The sequence below is a fragment of the Engystomops pustulosus genome, chromosome 3, assembly GCF_040894005.1.
Source record: "Engystomops pustulosus chromosome 3, aEngPut4.maternal, whole genome shotgun sequence".
NCBI lineage: Eukaryota > Metazoa > Chordata > Amphibia > Anura > Leptodactylidae > Engystomops > Engystomops pustulosus.
This window is the reverse complement of record NC_092413.1, coordinates 6,839,899-6,858,369: the sequence shown is the minus strand read 5'-3', so window position 1 is coordinate 6,858,369 and position 18,471 is coordinate 6,839,899. Positions and strand designations below refer to the sequence as shown.

Here is an 18,471-nt window from a genome sequence, read left to right as displayed (position 1 = left end):
CAGCCTTCAAAAGAGGCCAATGAGGAAAGTAAAATCCTGGCAGCTGCAGGGCGCTCCTTCCCTTCTGCGCCTTACTGTGTGCCCATAAAACAAGTCACGGCCACATGTGGGGGGTCTCTGCACTCGGGAGAAATTGCAGAACAAATTGTATGGTGGGTTTTGGAAATGTGTAAATTTAGGGCTAAATGAACGTATAACCGGCACAATTTGACTATTCTAAATTTCGCCTCCATTTTGATGTAATTACTATAGAGATCTCAAGGGGTTAACAATCTTCGTAAAAGCGGTTTCTGATAGCTTGAGGGGTGCAGATTTGAAATTGGGTTGGTTATATAGGGGGTTTTGATGCTAAATAAGTAAATTTTCATTCAAAACTATATTTATCCCCAAAATAGTCAATTCTGAAAATCCGGAAAAGCGCTATTCGATTTGTAAGCCGCGTGACATCAAAATAAATTATCCAGACATTTCAAAAATGGTGAAAATGTAAAGTAGACATATGGGAAATGTTATTCAGCAACTTATTTAGGTGGTAAATCTATCTGCCTGAAAACGCAATGATTTCAAATTTCAAAAATGGCTAATTTTTCAGAAAATTCATCATATTTTCTTTTTTTTTGTAAATAAACGCAAAACTTATCAGCCAAAATTTACCACTAAAATGAAGTACAACATGTGGGGAAAAAACAATCTCAGAATCGTTTTGATAAGTAACAGTGTTCAAAAGTTATAACCATATAAAGCGACGCAGGTCAGAATCCAAAAAATGGGACTGAGCCTTAAGCTGTAAAATGGCTGCGTCCTTAAGGGGTTAAAGAGGACCTGTCGAAGCCCCCCCACCCACCCAAAAGACCCCCACCAAATATGTTCCCCCTAATCCTCTCCCCAGCCCCTTTATATTTATTCAATTAAAAAAAAAAATTTGAGTGCAAAGTTTGTTTTAATCGATCCGACTTCTTACCAAATAAGAGGTCGGATCCTCGTACAGCTCCCCTGGCAGTCGGCCGTATTCACGCGGGGGCCGGCCAACACACCCCCTCCACGCCCCTGTCATTGGTAAGAAGTCGGATCGATTAAAACAAACTTTGCAAACAGAAATTTTAATTGAATAAATATAAAAGGGGCTGGGGAGAGGATTAGGGGGAACATATTTGATGGGGATATTTTAGGGTGTGACAGGTCCTCTTTAAAGTTTTTTTTCATATCCTTTGATGATCCCTGCCGGGTGTATAAAATGCTGTGAATTTTCTGTTTCATGTACAACATTATGTCTGACGGTGAGAAATAGTGTTCTCCAAAGCTCCACCATCAAATATCCTCAAAAAGGTATTGTCTGATTTTATCCCCCTATCACTGCCAGATATATCTGGAAACTTTGTTGCATTATCGACTGGAGCCGTTCTTACAATTTTGACGTACCGTATATTCCGGCGTATAAGCCGACTTTTGAAGACAGAAAAATCTTCTGTCTTCTCTGGGGTTGTCTTATACGCCGGTAATCCCGCCCTCCCGCCGTGTATTCACGGCGGCGGTCAGGTCGCGCTGCATGGAGAGGGCTCACGGGCCCGGTAAGGCTTACCGGTAACACCTGCTAGCACCGATCGCGGGTGTTTTCACAGCGTGGGCAGTGAGGGGTGTACCGCACACGGGGAGGTGCTGGATCTGACAGCTCCAGGACTTGAGCGGGAGAAGACAGGACAGTCCCGGGTAAGAACATGCAGCCTCGCCGTCGCAGCAAGCGCTCCGTGCTGGGAAACAAGCTGGGCACTGCCAGGGCTGACCCCAAGACTGGCATGAAGGAGCCGCTGCCGGCGCTGGGCACGGGGTCACGGGGAGGGCACGGACGTGGCGAGGACCAGGAGGAGGATGAGGAGGTCGCTGTGCAGGAACAGGCGGCACTGAGACACCAGGTGGGTGCCCGGCAGGAGTGGGCGTGTGCGGGTAGCCATGTGCTGCAGCAGGCTGCTTGTTTCTCTGCTTGTAACTGATCTGCACCTAATGAGGCTTTGTGCTGCCTGTGCCCCCTCATCCCTGCCAGGGGTGCCCCACATCTGGGGGTGAGCTCCATCCATGCAGCACTGGCACAGCCTCACACACCCCCTTTTCTGGAGAGAGAAACACGTGCCCTGCCAGTGGCTGTATCTCACCCAGAGCTGGGTGCCAGGCTCTCACCCATGCCCTTCCCTGTAGGCTACAGTCATGTGGGGGATCATTGTGTGACAGCAGCCCCCCAGGGAGTCACCTCTGTGCCATCTAGAGATAACCATCTGATGCATCAGTGATTGGCACAGTATTGTCTCTGATGCCCCGTAAACAAAGCAATTCAAGTTGGCAAAATAAAAAAAATAATTTTTGTACAGGAGGTTTTCATTTTTGTAAATGTATGAAAACATTATAAAACCTATTAAAATTTGGTATCCCCTTAATCGTACCGACCCAAAGAATAAAGTAGACATGTCATTTGGGGCGCTCAGTGAAAGTACATGGCATGGAATATTTAATAAAATAAAAATTTAAGGTACAGCATGGTAAAATGGACGATGGTAAAGTTGTTGTTGTATGCCTTATGTTTATGAGCGACAGTTTTCCTGCTATATACCTGCATGTCATAAGAATTTAAATTAAAAAAAAGACCATGTTAAATTCAAATCTGTTTTTTTTTTTAATTTTTACCTGTGTTTTGTATGCGTTGGAAAAGGGGTAGTCTTATATGGCGAATATATCTTAAACTCTATATTTTAAACAGGAAAGTAGGGGGGTCGTCTTATACGCCGGAATATACGGTATATAAACAAAACCAAAATTACAGCATAAAGATCTATGCTAAATCAGAACAAACCAGATATTTTCTGAAAGCAGACAATTGCCCCATTTTTATAATTGCATTAAAGAGTTCATAGACATTGGCACCTTCATACAATTTTGATTCAAAGTGTAAAATTAAAAAAAAAGTCCATAAAAATTGACTTTAAAGGCAAAAAATGTGCCCATATAGAAAATATAAAGCTTCACATCTCCTAAATGTAATAACTGAAGGTGAGCAGAGTTCATAGATACCTCATAGCCACATGTTCACATGTACTCCCTTTCCACGCTCCTGCTCCCATCCCGGCTAGGCCGCGGGCACCAGCACCCTATGGCGCTCGCAGGCACTCAGAGATTTAAAGAGCCAGCGCACCGCTGATTGGCGCTGGCACTTCCGGGTTTCCCATAAAGACCAGCGGTTCCCATCACTCTCTGCCAGATCTTTGAGCTACCTAGCAATAAGAGAAAGCTTTCTGTTCCTTGCTCCATGTTCCAGTTTCCCATGCCGTTCCTTGTTTCTGCCTGGATCTCCTGTTGCTGACCCCAGACCTGAACTCTGACCTCTGCAGCCAGCCCTGACAACCAGCTTGTACCTGTCCACAAGACTATCTTCTGTATTGGTAGCTCAACCTTGGCTGGCAACGTGGGCCAGTCGCACCTGAGGAACGACCTGGTGGCACACTGCCGCAGCAAGACCATCCTGCTTTGCGGCGGGCTCTGGTGAAGACCAGGAGCCACTTAGATTCCAGCCCCAGGTGTCGGCTAGTACCATCTCCCGCGGTGGTCCAGAGGGTCCACTGATGCTGAGCCCTCATGCTACCTTCTTGGATTGCTCTGGACTGCTCTGGTCTCCCACCATAATTTCCCTGTGGTCAGTCTCGAGAAGACCCTGGTTCTCTCCTCTGTCAGTGGCCGAATCCTCTCTAATCCAGTACTGCACCAAGCCTCTGTTCCTGCAAGTCAGAGCACTACACAAGGAGAGACTGTTTGTCAATTTGCTACCTGAGTCCACGTCTTCTATCCTGTTGGGTCTTCCATGGTAGCAGCTCTATGTACCCATGCTTAACTGGAATATGGGGAAGATTCTTTGTTGGGGATGGGATTGCAAGTCTCACTGTATGGTAATCCCTCATCCTGTGTCCATCCCAGTCTCTTCGGTGTCCACCAAGCCACTGGTGGGTCTCCCAGCTTCATACCAAGATTTTGCTGATGTCTTTTCAGAGAAGCCCTATTGACATGCTGCAAGGCACATCTCCTCCATGGGGTCAGGTGTACCCACTGTCTGTGCCTGAACCACAGCAATATCGGCCTGCATCAAAGAGAATCTGCAGAGGATGTTCATACCTAAGAACTCTTCTCCAGTAGACACACGAGACACCAACTCAGAAAAATAAAAAAAATCCAACCTGACAGGAAGACCTGCGCGACCATAGTCAGGATGAGTTTATGGTTTACATCCATGAGAAACTAAATTACACTTCAGAAGAACTGATGGAGACAGGTTATAAAAAACATCAAATTACAAAACATTTTTCTATTCTGAATGAAATGAAGATTGTTGCCTTCGTTGAAATACCCCTTTAAATTGTGAGGAGCCTGGAATAGTCTTTGGTCGGCCTTTGGGGAATCCATTGACATTGGAGACACTACCGGAATCACTTCTGCTGTAGACACACAGCATGGATACTTCTACTATTTATTAGTAAGGATTTATTTGGTATTTTATCCCCGGGAGGGTAATTATGGCATAACTCCATCATCTAGGATAAGGCGGCTGGGATTTATGTGATAGATTGATGGGTTCTCTAGTGTAACTGCACCCCGTGACATGACCTGAGAGAGTGGGTCTGTAGGTTGGGCACTCTGTCTCTAAAAGGTTTGCCATCTCTGTTCTATATTATTCAATGTTAACCTAATCATTTCCCAAATCAGGACAGAATAGCCACCATTTCTCCGTGAGTTATCTGATGTTTAAAAAGAACAAATCTATCATCAAAACTTTGGCCACATTCTAAACATGGAAATGGTTTATCCCCCAAGTGAATTTTTTGATGCTTTGTGAGACTTGATTTTTGAGCATATTGTTTCCCACACTCTGTACATGAGAACGGCTTCTCTCCCGTGTGGGTTCTTAGATGTCTTATAAGATCTGATTTTTTCATAACTAATAATCCACATTCTGAACATGAGAACGGCTTCTCTCCTGTGTGGGTTCTTAGATGTCTTTTAAGATCTGATTTCTTGTTGACTAATAATCCACATTCTGAACAGGAGAACGGCTTATAACCGATGTGAACTCGTTGATGATCCCTCAAATGATATTTCTGGCTAAAAGTCTTCCCGCATTCAGTACATAAAAAGGGTTTCTCTCCTGTGTGAATTCTTAGATGCTTCACAAGACTTCCTTTTTGGCTGAAACGTTTATCACATTCTGTACAGGAAAATGGCTTCTCTCCTGTGTGAGTTATTTGATGTTTTATGAGATTTGATTTCTTAGTAAAATTCTTCCCACATTCAGAACATGAAAATGGCTTCTCCCCTGTGTGATTTCTCTTATGTTCATCGAGACTTGATTTCTGGTTAAAACTTTCCCCACTGTCATGTTCTGAATTTGAAGTCTCATCACTGGAAATCATCTCATTCAAAGAAAGATCCAATTTTGTTTCCAAGGGTTTTGCTCCTAGAAACATTTCCTCCTGACATTGTCCAGTAGAAATATTTCCAATCAGAGATCGACTTGTTGAAGGCTCCTGGTCACCGCTGGTGTCAGTGGATGGATCTTTGCCGTGAGGGAATGAGGGGACATTAGGAGATATTCGATTATCTTGTGTGATGTTATCTTCTTCTTTATAATAGGGAGATAAGAGGAGATCTTCATGGGAGTCTTTCATCCTGTCTTCACCTTAAAAAAAAAAAAAAAAAAATACTGTAATACTAATACTCTGTAACAGACAGTTAGAGTTTTTTCCATTAAGTAAATCAAGCTTTCTGAGATTATAGAACACAAGTAAGGAAGAAAAAACGATCATTAAAGGGGTTGTCCAGAAGATGAAAAACATGGCTTCCTTCTTCCAAAAACAGAACCTCTCCTGACCCCGGTTTGTATTGCAGCTCATCTGTATAGGGATGAATGGAGCTTAGTAGCAATACCACACCCTGCCCATGATCAGGAGAGGCGTGTTTTTCAATCTCCTTTTTTAAGTTAATGAAAAACATCAGTCTTCAAGGATTATTGGACCTAAAACACAGAATATGATCCCTTGTAGAGAGGAACATATGTTTCCATATGACCTTGCAGTTGTCAGGCACCAGGGGTAGTGCACCCACTGGACCACTACCGGCGATGACGTAAGCCATCTCCTGGGAGTGGAGTCTAAGTTGCCTCCACAGGCGCAACTTTTTTCTTGCAATGGCGGCCACGGCATAGTACAAAGTCGTAAGGCAAAATTGTGGTTGGGGGCAGGCAGCCGAAGTCTGAATCAGGAATTCAGAATACTAGCGCAGGGCATCAGACAAAGCTTTCTCTAAAGCTGTGAGGCACAAAGATCCGGCGGGGTGTGCAGGGAGAGGCTGGCTTATGAAGGATTCAGGGAATGGCCTGCGCCAACCAATGGTGTGCGGGCCCTTTAAAATTTAGGGAGCCAACTCACCTGACTGCATTCCTGTTCCAGCTCCAGCACATGCTTGACCATGGGAGCCGAAACAGGAATGCGGACTGGTGAGTCAGGGTGCCGGGACGCTGGGGCACTTATAGGGGCACGCGTGAGCCTGAGACGGTGGAAGCACCCATGTCAGCATCCCCATTTCGGCCTCCCCTCTTCTTATTCTGGAAGAATTTCTGCAGCAGACCACAGTCCAAGATGTTGACCTCTTTTCAGGCCAGAAACTCTTCCAGTCAACCAGGAAGAATAGCTTACCTCTCACCGTCTTCATGTCCAGAACTTCCTTTACTTCGAAGGCCTGGGGATTAAGAGGAGGAACTTCCCGGTAGAAGCAGTTCAGGATGACTGGCTTAAGTAGAGATACGAGGAAGGAGTTTGGGATGCGCATGGTGGGAGGAAGGCGCAACTTACAGGCCACAGGATTGATGTGCCTCAGCACGTAGACCAGGTTTGTAGCTAGGGATCTTCAGCCGGACATAATTTAAAGATAGCCACACTTTGTCACCTGGATAGAAGATGAGAGGAGGCTTTTGTTTCTTGTCGGCCTGGGTCTTGGTTCGAGCACAAGCCTGTAGCAAAGAAAGACGAGTCTGCTCCCAGATGGATTTCCTGGAGCAACACTTTCACGGCAGGAACATCCGGTGACAGAGGTAGAGGAAGAGGAGGGCGTGGGTGCTGTCCATAAACGATGAAGAATAGAGCAGAGCCAGCAGATTCTGAATCCAGGGAGTTCTAAGAAAACTCCGCCCAGAGCAACAGAGTGGATCAGTCGTCCTGAGGGAAGGAGATAGCAGCCCAGAGTCTGATTAACTCTTTCCAATTGGTGATTAGACTGCGGGTGATATGCAGAGGAAAAGTCCAATTTCACTTGAAGCTGGCTGCACAGAGATCTCCAGAACTTAGAAACAAACTGAACCCCCTGGTCAGAAACGTATGCTGAGGAGTCCATGAAGCCGGAAGAACAGACTGGCAAGTCATGGAGCAGAAGGCAGTCCTCGTAGTGGAACAAAGTGGGACATTTTGGAAAACTGGTCAGTTACCACCCAGATGACGGCATTATCAGAGGAAGGCAGAAAGTCCGTGATAAAATCCATAGCCACATGAGTCCAAGGGCAGCTGGGCATTGGCATCGGCAGAAGAAGACCAGCAGGTTTGAGACGAGATGGCTTTTTTTCGGGCGCAAGAAGTGCAGGAACCCACAAAATCCTGTACATTCTTGACCAGATCAAGCGACCATTGGAAACGGAGATGAGGGCGACAGAGCGTTGCACTCCAAGGTGCCCAGCCATACACGAGCAATTTCTGTAAGTTAATATCCTCTTCCGAAGACCAGGTCGGATGTAGGTCTTGCAATCAGGAAGCTGCCCAAGGTCCACTGGAGCGGCAACAACCAATCGCTCAGGAGGAATGACATGCCGAGGAGCAGGTTCTTCCCCAATAGCATCTGAGGCATGAGAGAGGGCATCAACCTTGACGTTCTTTTCTGCTGGACGGAAGTGAGTTGGGAAATTAAAATGGGAAAAGAAGAGCGACCAGCAAGCTTGTCGCGGATTGAGCCGATGGGAGGTTCTTGTGATCAGTGTATAAGTAGACTGGAAAGTGGGCTTCATCAAGAAGATAATGACACTTCTAAAGCAAGCTTTATGGCCAAAAGCTCTCGATCTCCTGTGCCAAGGAGAAAAAGTCTTAGAGAAGAACCCACAATTGATAGTTCAGCCCTTGGTGTACTTGGTCAGCGCCAATCAATGGTGCGCTTGCCCTTTTAATTTTCAGGAGCTAGAGCACAAGCTCCCTAGGAGACGGGGACGCACTTGTGTGTCTTCTGGTGCCCTCAGAGCCTGCTGCATGAGAACTCGCCTCTCCTGGCTTCTGCGGCTGTCTTCGCCGCCGATAATTGGCACTGGCCAGCCACCTTCCCTTATAAATTCCCAGCCCCTTCCTGTGTCCCTTGCTGAATTTATCCTGATTTCCCATTGTGACCTCGATTCCTTTCCTGACTCCGATCCCGTGCTGCCTGTCCTGACCTACCACTTTGTTTCTGACTCCAATCCTTTCCTGCCTGTCTAGACTTTCTGCTCGTCCCCGACCACGCTTCTGCCTAACGTCCATGTATCTCATCTTGGCTGCCACCGTGGACAAAGTGGTACCTGTGAAATGACCTAGTGGTAGCACGCCACAGCAAGTTCAACCCACACTGTGGTGGGCTCTGGTAAAAAACCGGGTGCCACTCAGATTCCTGTCCTAGGTGTCAGCTTACGTCATCGTCCGCGGTGGTCCAGTACCTCTGGAGCCTGACAGTAAGATCCGGCCATGGATCCCGCCAAGGTTCCGCTTCCTGAACTGTCTGATCTTACTACCATCGTGGTCCAGCAGTCTCAACAAATTGCCGCGCAAGGACAGCAACTTGCACAATTCACCGCCACCCTGCAGCAATTGTTGGCTACTCAGAACCAGCTTTCAGTACCTCCGGTACCACCTATTACTATGGCTGCATCGTCTACTGCTGAGCCCAGGCTGTGTCTTTCCATGACCTCCAAATATGACGGTGAAGCCAAGTTATGCAGGGGTTTCCTTACTCCTTCACAGGTCGCCACAGAACGAGCTAAGTTGGCTTTCATGATCAGTCTTCTTTCCGGGAAAGCCTAGGGATGGGCTACTCCCCTTTGGGACAGGAACAATCCGGTTACAGCTACTCTCACTGTGTTACTCACTGAATTCCGGTTCGTCTTTGAGGAGCTTGAGGAGCTTGCCCGGGCGTCTGCTCAGACCGCACTGGGGGAGAACAACACTGGAACTCACGGCAGTAACACAGGAGCAGGCACAGGAACAGATGAACACAAAACAGGAACACAGGAGCAGGAATACGGGAACACAGGAAAGGAAAACAGGAACGGAACACTCAGGAGCACCGGAACGCTGTGGAATGCAGGAAGGCTTTCACTTTATTCGGAATGGTTTGAAGATCCAGCAGGGAATGATGGGAGCCACCTGATTAAATGCAGACCCGGAAGTGGCCAGCACACAGGTGATTGGCCTTCAAATCTCCGAGTACCGCCGTGCATGCGCCCTAGGGAGAGGGGATGCGCGCGGTGCCTAGGCGGGATGGGAGCGTGATTGTGGAGATGTAAGTCCGGAGCAGTGCCACGGAGAGGGACATGGGTGTGCCCGCGATCCGCGACACTCGAGAAGCCGCTAGTCATCTCCTCTGTCAGTGTGCAGATTCTTTACGACGTGGTCCGCTACCGCACTGAGCCCCTATGTCTGCAAGTCGGAGCCTTGCACAAGGAGAGGCATTCTTTTTACCTGCTTCCCTGGTCCACGTTGTCTGTTTCTGGGCCTTCCGTGATTGCAGCGCCATGCACCTGTGCTCAACTGGCTGACCGGTGAAGCTCTCCACTGGGGAACGGAATGCCAGTCATGCTGTTTGGAGGTACCTCGTCCCATCTCCATCGTGTCTTCTCCGATGTCCTCCAAACCAATAGTAGGTCTCCCTGATCCATATAGAGACTTTGCCTATGTCCTCTCGGAAAAGCAAGCAGAGACTTTGCCACCACACCGCCCCTGTGACTGCCCTATAGATCTATTGATGGGCATGTCCTCTTTTTGTGCCTGAAACCGCGGCTCTGTCTGCCTACGTGAAGTAAAACCTGCAGAGGGGATTCATACACAAGTCCTCTTCTCCTGCCAGTGCAGGATACATCTTTGTGGCCAAAAAGGATGGGTCACTCCGTCCCTGCATAGACTAGCGCGGCATTAACATGTTCACCGTGAAGAACCGTTACCCTTTGCTGTTGATCACGGAACTGTTTCACCGCTTACGTGGAGACAAGGTCTTTACCAAACCAGACCTACGTGGGGCGTATCCACTAAGCAATGAGTGGAAGACCACCTTCACTTGTGATGGGCAATTCGACTATCTGGTCAGGCTGTTTGGATGCTTCGGCTGTTTTTCAGGAGTTTGTCCATTACATTTTCAGAGACTTGTTATATATCTGTGTTGTGGTCTACCTCGATGATATCCTGGCGTTCTTTACGAACCTCGAGTCCCACCAGTCCCATGTTTGGCAAGTCCTGAGACGTCTAAGGGCCAATTGCCTTTACGCCAAACTCGAGAAATGACAGTTTCATCAGAAGAGTCTTCCTTTCCTCGGGGACTTTAGATGGACCCTGCCAAGTTATCTACGGTACTTCAGTGGCCTCGCCCTGTAGGACTATGTGCTATCCCTGTAGGACTATGTGCTATGGGCTTCACTAACTACTACTGGCAGTTTATACTGCATTTCTCCTCTCGTGTCACATGTCACATGTCAAAAATAGACATAGCATCAGATGTTTGACATTACAAGGGGACTTGGCTCTTTGCAACATTGGTATTTAAGCATTTGCCCGGCCTCTATAGTTTTGATGGCACAGTTCTGTAAATAGATATTGGGTCTAATGCCAAATGTGCCTATTCCACCACCCTCATGTTCCTGTGATCCATCTGCACTACAAACCATCACAGGCGACCACCACTGCCATCAACCAGGGACCACTAACAGTTGGAGCCACAATCATCCAGGGGAAGTGGCCACCATTAAGGTTCTTTCGACCAAGATTTGGAACCAGTTGTTATGTGAGGGAACACTCAGCAAAAATGCAGGTGGTTATTTCATTTCAACCCATTAAGGCTTATTTAAGATCGCACTTTCGTCGGATTTTCCAACGTTTTCAGGATTTGCGCCACTGTGACAGGTATTTAACTGGGGATTGTGTCGCATGCGACCGGATTGTGGCGTGGCTGCGCTGGCTTTCATGCGACAGAAATCGGGTGGGGTGGGCCATACGACGATCCGACGGATTCGGACTGAGTGCAGGATTTAACTTGTGTGGCAAGATGAAGCACTTACATGCACCGGGAAGAAGAAGGTGAACTCCGGCGGAGCTGAGTGGGCAAGCGACACATGCAGGATATCAGGCACACGATCTTAGTGAATCGTGGCAGATGTGCATTATACACGGACATTGCACTCGAGGAACACGTCAGGACGGGCAAATAAATGAGCCCCATTGTCTCTGTCTGAACAATTTTCAAAAGGAAATTGACAGAGAAGGAAATTTGGTGACAGGCATCCATTGTTTGCTGTTTGAAACTGTCAAACTGTGGCAAATCCAGATTTTTCTTGGGATTCAATGAAAGTTGGGTTGATCTCCATGTCCAGCCATATCTCATCCTATATCCAGGCTGGAGGCATATTATATCCTGTATCTCATCCTCCTTTCGAATGTACAGGTTCCCCCAATAAACTTTTGATCTCACATTGTTACTCACATCATTATTACAGTCACACAGAGAAAGTCTCATTCCATTCCAAGATCTCAGAACCACGGAATATGATGGAATAAAATGGCGCTCGATGAGGCACTAACAGTAATAGACAACATTATGATAATAAATAGACACATTTTTGACATTTTGATTAGTTTATACAAGATTTGGGAAAGGCTCTTACCATGAACAGACACGGATGTGGGATTCTCGAGTCCTTGTGTAATTCCACCCCAATTCTCCTGTAAGGATCACACATTACAGAGGAGGATCAGAAAGGATCAACATTCAACCAAACTGCAGATAAAAATCCTATGTGTCTGTATCTCTGATTCTGTAGCTCACAGAACCACAAGCCTGACACAGCTGTGCCCCTGCTACTGCCTGAAACTGCTGCTGTAGCAGGTGTGGGGCTGTGATGGCAACAGCAACAGCCTCTCCACAAACAGTACCAGAAAAACTCCTGTCTAGACTAGAGGATTTCCAGACCTCAGCTTCTCCTACCTGATGATCGGGGGGGACCTCCTGCTTTATTCCTGGCCAGTCCTGGGAATCTGGAGGACGGGGACATCTCTCTGGTGGATCTCTCCTACTGGATCCATCTATAGGACATAACACAGTGACTGATACATTGTCTACATGTGATGAGCAGATGATGGGGGAATCTCGCTGACTCTCCTCTACAATCAGGGAAGGTCTCCTCTTACCTGGTGATGTGAGGGGCTGGTGGTCCTCCATCATGACCTCCTTGTACAGGTCCTTGTGTCCTTCTACATACTCCCACTCCTCCATGGAGAAATAGACAGCCACATCCTGACATCTTATAGGAACCTGACACACACAATGACACAGTCATCCCCCGAACCCCTCCCTTGTGTTATTATATAATGTCCCAGCATTCCCGGCAGCGCTCACCTCTCCGCTCAGCAGCTCAGTGATCCTGGAGGTAAGTTGTAGGATCTTCTGCTCATGTATCAGTGAATGAGGTGGAGGCTGGGTGATGGGGCTCTGGGGGGTCACACACTCACCAGACGACTTCTTCACTACTGTGTAATCCTGTGTATGGGGAGACACTGATCACTACATAGATCCTAAGAATCCTTCACCTCTCCAGTCATTTCCCTGTTGTATTCCTAGAGATAAGAGCCGTGTCCTGGGAGACTCTCACCTCTCCAGTTATCCAGTAGATGATCTCTAGGGTGAGGTCCAGGATCCGGGCAGCCGTGGTTCTGTCCTGCTCCATCCCTGCTGGGTCACTGATGGACGGTCCAGTGTGAAGAACCTGGAGTAGGGAAAGGCTGATTACAGCGGGAGGTAACTGGGAAGATCCATCGGAATATTGTTTGGGATCTTAGCTGTGACTCTGGGACATTATATGTAGTAGAAGACTATAAGTTGCTCCTTATCTCCGGCTGTCGCCATGTTACCTGCTTATACATTATGTGTAGTCGAACCTGCAATGTCTCGGCTGCTGTTGAATATAAGATTAGTAAAGAAAGAGTTAACTACAAGTCACACACAACCCGACCAATCACTGACCTGCACAGGACCTCCTGGTGGACTGTGGTCACATGACAGGAAGTGAGAAATATCTACAGTTTTACTCCTCCCCTCATGTGACTGATCACATGACTATGACATCATCACAGGTCCTGCAGTCACTAGTATATAAGATGTACAGATCAGTCGCTGTGACAGGACGGAGTTGCTGCAGGGTCATTGTCCTCCTGATCGCTCCAGGACTTAACCCTTTCCCTGCCAGTAGTGTAGATTTGTACCGCGTTATCCATGGAGAGCAGAAGAAGAGAGAAGAAATCACACAATACCTTTCTGAGGATAACTGAGTATATTTGATGGTTGAGCTTTGGAGAACACTAGTTCTCTTCATCAGACGTGTGTAACTAAGATGTCCCTGTATTTATCCTTCTGTTGTGTTAAAGTTTTTTTTTTATATCCTATGATGATCACTGCTGGGTGTATAAAATGCTGTGAATTTTCTGTTTCATCCATAACATTATGTCTGACGGAGAAAAATAGTATTCTCCAAAGCTCCACCACCAAATATCCTCAAAAAGGTATCGCCTGATCGCCCAATCACTGCCAGATTGAAATTGCAGCATTAAGATTTATACTAAATCCCAACAAACCTTATGTTTTCTGAAAGCAAACACTTGCCCCATTTTTAAAATTGCTTTAAAGAGTTTATAGACTCCTTATGGCACCTTAATGCTATTTTTATTCAAAGTGTAAAATTAAAAAAAAGTCTATAAAAATGGACTTTAAAGGCAAAAAATGTGCCCCATATAGAAAATATAAAGCTTCACATCTCCTAAATGTACTAGATGAAGGTGAGCAGAGTTCATAGATACCTCATAGCCACATGTTCACATGAATGAATGATTCTCGATTCTGTTATTGGCTCTGATCCTGTGCTGCCTGTCTCAACCTCCTGCCTGTCCCCGACTACGATTCTGTACTTCGCCTTCGCTGCCACTACGGACAAAGTCACGTGTCTTCCGTGTCTGCTGCAGAGGAATCAATGGAGGTGGATAGAGCTTGTCTGACCATCCATGAGAGTCCCAGACGAAGATAGGAGAACCTCCTGTCTTTATTGTGCAAGCCCAGAGCACTTTCTTGAGACTTGTCCTCAAAGTCCGGGAGACACATGCACCTAGGGTTCTTGGGAGAAGTGTCCCTAAGGGAAACCAAAGCTTTGCCATTCTGCTCAGCTTTGGGACAGGTAGCGAGGTCCAAATTTCTGCCCCCCGCGATCACACCTGTGCCCCTCTCTGTGACACTGCTCCCCTTGGCCCACACTCACCTCTCCACGCTCCTGCTCCTGTCCCAGCTAGGACGCACGCACCAGCTCCCTAGGGCAAGCGCACAGGCACTCTGAGATTTAGAGGGCCAGCGCACCACTGATTGGCGCTGGCACTTCTGGGTTTCTCATAAAGACCAGCGGCTCCCATCACTCCCTGCCGGATCTTTGAGCTACCTAGCGATAAGAGAAAGCTTTCTGTTCCTTGCTCCCTGTTCCTGTTTCCCGTGCCGTTCCCTCTTTCTGCCTTGATCTCCTGTTGCTGACCCCGGACCTGAACTCTGAGCCCTGCATCTCTGCCGCCAGCCCTGACATCCAGCCTGTACCTGACTATAATTTTCTCAAAAAGAATACTTGGCGCTCCTTGTTCGTTTTCATTTGAACATGATAAATTCTTTTATTTATTACAAGTGGAGGTTTAGAATGGCAATCCAATTCAAAAATGCAACGTTTCGGTCTACGCAGAGACCTTCATCAGGCACTGTTCAAGACAAATACAGATTATATATTACATTAAGCATCAATGCCATAAATTAACAATACTGTGAATAACAATATATATACAATACATAATAAAAAAACGAGGGTATCACATTATAGCCATTAGTGGTGTCATGGCGGTATAGTGATCCCCAAGGTATCAGCAAGAGTAGTGAGTCAAGACGAGGGTAGCATTGAGGTGGTTATGGGTGTGATTGTGGGAACAAGCTGGTGAGGTTCGGTGGAGCGATGCTTTCCTGGATAAAACGAAGTATTTGACATAGCAAAAGAAGGTACTGCAATCACAAGTAGGAGAAAAAGTATGCGCATAGGAGTGCGGCTATAGTGGGTGCCATCTGTATGGTCATTATGTATATAGTATATGTAAGCAGGGGGTCCACATACGAAAGAGTTGGTAGGTAATAACATAGAGTAACATAGGTAATAAAATGGGTCATCACATAGGTAATAACAGAGTAACGTGGGTAATAAAATGCTGTAGGGTGTAGCTGGTAGTGGAGCCACATACTTACCGGATTGCATGGTATATTGAGAAAGAGACAGGTAGATAGATGTGCGGTGCTATGACCGTTAGAGCGCTGGGGAGCGTAGCAGCGGACACATCCGCTCAGGAGGAAGGCGCTGGCGTTCTGGGGCGATCGCTGGACTTTGTATGTGAGCGGGCCGGAAACCGGAAGTGACGTTCCGGTTACAGCTGCCGGACGCTTGCGTTCCAGAGTGGAACGCGGAAGTCCTACAAAGCGTCCCTAGCAATCGCACAGGGAACTGAGCAAAAGGCAGTATTTAGAGGAGCAGCAGGGAGTAGTAAAAAAGTATTGCAAGGTGGTATGTCTGCTGAGGTATCTCAGATCATGTTATATGACGGGAGACTTTATGTGTATGGGGGCATATTGTAGTATCTAAAGGAGTATTTGGGTATAAGGATTATTAGAAGTATTTGAGTGTGTGTCTATGCCGGGTAAGTATAGGAAGGTGTGTGAGGACGTCACTGTAATGTGAGTTGAATGAATGCGGATATGGGTAATGGGCTATGGGGGTCATGTAGCATGGGTAGTGTTGTCTACATGGAGTGTTGCATGCGTGAGTCTGTGAATATGTTTAACGCTGCGAGTGTTGTAGATGGTGTCACAGGAGATAGAAGAAAAGGTTGTATCATGTGATGTCATGAGTGATAGGAGAAGAAGGAATGAAAGGTATACCTATTGCAATGCGGTCTTCGTTTTTTCATGTGATCTGTAAAGGAATCAAACTGTAATTAGAAAACCCAGATCTAAACTCACATTAGTGCATATTCTGTATCTCATATTCCCTATTGAGACCATTGGGAGACATTGCGTTGAGTCGATGGATCCAGAATGCTTCCCGTCGTAGAAGCTGCTTGATCCTGTTACCGCCCCGTCTGGGTGTCGGGACGTGTTCCACCACTTGGAACTTGAGTTGGGAAATCTTATGTTTCGCTTGAGCAAAATGGTATGGTAAGGGTAATAAAAGTTTGTTACACCGGATGTCCGACTTGTGTTTGGATATGCGGTCTTTTATATGTTGGACTGTTTCGCCCACATATACCAGTCCGCAGGGGCATTTGATGACATAGACCACAAATGAGGAATTGCAGGTAAAGTAATCCTTGATCGGATATGACATTCCAGTCCTAGGGTGGATTATTTTATCCCCCTTCAATATATTATTACATTGAGCACAATTCAGACAGGGAAAAGTACCACATTTAGGTGTACTTAAAAAACGTTGTCTGGTTTTAGTTTTAAGTGGGCCCTCGTCTGCTTTGAACAATTTATCTTTCAAATTGGGCAAGCGTCTAAAGCAGGGGCGGAATTGTCGCGTAAATTCCGGTATAGAGGGGTGACTGTTGGTCAAGATTGACCAATGTTTTCGTATACTTTTGTGCAGTCTGAATATCGAAGGATGATATTGGTGGATAAAGTTGATACATGGTCCCTTTTGTTTATCCTGTCTGTCAGAGTCGGTGTGTTTCTGTACTTTCAGTGTGTGTTCTGGGTATCCACGAGTTCTGAACTTATCACGCATCTCTTGGAGGCGTGTTTCTCTTTGTGTTGGATTGGAAACTATCCTATGTACCCGTTGTATTTGGGAATTTGGGAGGGACCTTTTGCATGCGGTGGAATGGCAGCTGGAGTAATGCAAGAGGCTGTTCCTGTCTGTGGGTTTTGTAAATAGATCACTGGAGAGTCTACCTGATGGATCCTTTATGATGGTGGTGTCTAGGAAATCAATCCTTTGTGTGCTGTGGTTAATAGTAAATTGCAATTCAGGCCATATTGAATTCAAGTAGGTATGGAAGTTCATCAGTGTGTCCAGGGACCCGTTCCATATACAGATTATGTCGTCTATAAACCTTTTCCATAGGAGGGCATGCGAGTGGTAGTTGGTGTTGGGGTAAATAAATCGTTCCTCAAATTCCGACATATAGCTATTGGCATATGGGGGAGCCATGTTGGAGCCCATGGCTGTGCCCCTGACTTGTAAGTAAAATGTGTCCTGGAACATAAAGTAGTTTTCGCACAAAACATAAGATAACAGGTCAAGACATAATTGTTTAACCTGAGGAGCATGTTGTGAATTTTCTAGTAATTTACTAACGACAAGGAGACCTTTGTCGTGTTGTATGCTAGTATATAGGCTCGATACGTCCCATGTCACTAGAATAGCCTCCGGTGGTATAGTATGTAGATTGCAGATGTGGGACAAGAAGTCATTAGTGTCAAGTAGGAAGGAACGAGATGTTTTGGTCAGAGGTGTGAGAATTTTCTCGATGAAGATAGCAAGTGGGGACAGTAGTGAGTCCGTGGAGGCCACTATGGGTCTCCCTGGTGGTTTGTCTAGCCGTTTATGTATTTTCGGTAAAACATAAATGACCGGGATGACCGATTTTGGTTGAGTAGGAAGTTATGTGTCTTGTTGTCTATTGTCTTGTCTAGGAGGTATCGGTCAAGGGTACGTTTGATTTTGGTGGAAAGTGCTGGAGTCTGGTCATGGGAGAGTTTACGGTATACCTGTTCGTCTGTGAGCTGTAATAAAATCTCGTCTACATAGTCCTTCCTATCCATGACTACTATGGCCCCTCCCTTGTCTGCTGGTTTAACTATAAGTTGTTTATCTTGGATAAGGGAATTAAGTGCCTGTTGGTCTAGGCTGGAGAAATTTCTGGGATAATACAACAAGCCCCTTTCTATTTCCTTTCTGAACTTATTGAAGTCTTTTTGTACAAGTGATATGAAGCTTTCGACCGCGTGATCATTTTTAGGGGGCGTGAACGTACTTTTGGTGGAAAGACCCAAATCTGTTGCTCTTATGAGGGCTTGTTGTGGTTCAGAGGGAGTCCAGGTCTGGGCGCTCTC

General features: G+C 46.4%; 3 protein-coding genes across 3 annotated transcripts in view; all 3 read right to left on the bottom strand.

Moving 5' to 3' along the window:
- Positions 1-18,471, bottom strand: part of LOC140120870 (uncharacterized) — a 326,412-nt gene that overhangs the window by 294,980 nt on the left and 12,961 nt on the right. The window lies entirely within an intron of this gene.
- On the bottom strand, positions 2,546-12,632 carry LOC140120876 (uncharacterized). The gene is made up of 3 exons (XM_072139894.1): positions 12,280-12,632; positions 11,960-12,017; positions 2,546-5,707 (listed from the first exon to the last, which is right to left on the bottom strand). The coding sequence occupies exons 1-3, from the start codon at positions 12,565-12,567 to the stop codon at positions 4,734-4,736; spliced, it is 1,320 nt and encodes a 439-aa protein (XP_071995995.1). The 5' UTR covers positions 12,568-12,632; the 3' UTR covers positions 2,546-4,733.
- LOC140120764 (gastrula zinc finger protein XlCGF53.1-like) lies at positions 12,628-13,254 on the bottom strand. Its single transcript, XM_072139709.1, has 3 exons — positions 13,203-13,254; positions 12,944-13,057; positions 12,628-12,831 (listed from the first exon to the last, which is right to left on the bottom strand). Exons 1-3 carry the CDS (start codon positions 13,212-13,214, stop codon positions 12,628-12,630), a joined length of 330 nt encoding a protein of 109 aa, XP_071995810.1. The 5' UTR covers positions 13,215-13,254.

Bases quoted from the DNA above. Each gene is read 5' to 3' on its own strand.
- LOC140120876 (XM_072139894.1), bottom strand. From the start codon at position 12,567: ATGGAGGAGTGGGAGTATGTAGAAGGACACAAGGACCTGTACAAGGAG. The intron at 12,018-12,279 runs GTAGGAGAAGCT...TGATCCTTACAG, and splicing joins AGGTCCCCCCCGATCATCAG to GAGAATTGGGGTGGAATTAC. The intron at 5,708-11,959 runs GTAAGAGCCTTT...TTTTTTTTTAAG, and splicing joins CACATCCGTGTCTGTTCATG to GTGAAGACAGGATGAAAGAC.
- LOC140120764 (XM_072139709.1), bottom strand. The intron at 12,832-12,943 runs GTGAGAGTCTCC...CCCCATACACAG, and splicing joins TCTACTGGATAACTGGAGAG to GATTACACAGTAGTGAAGAA.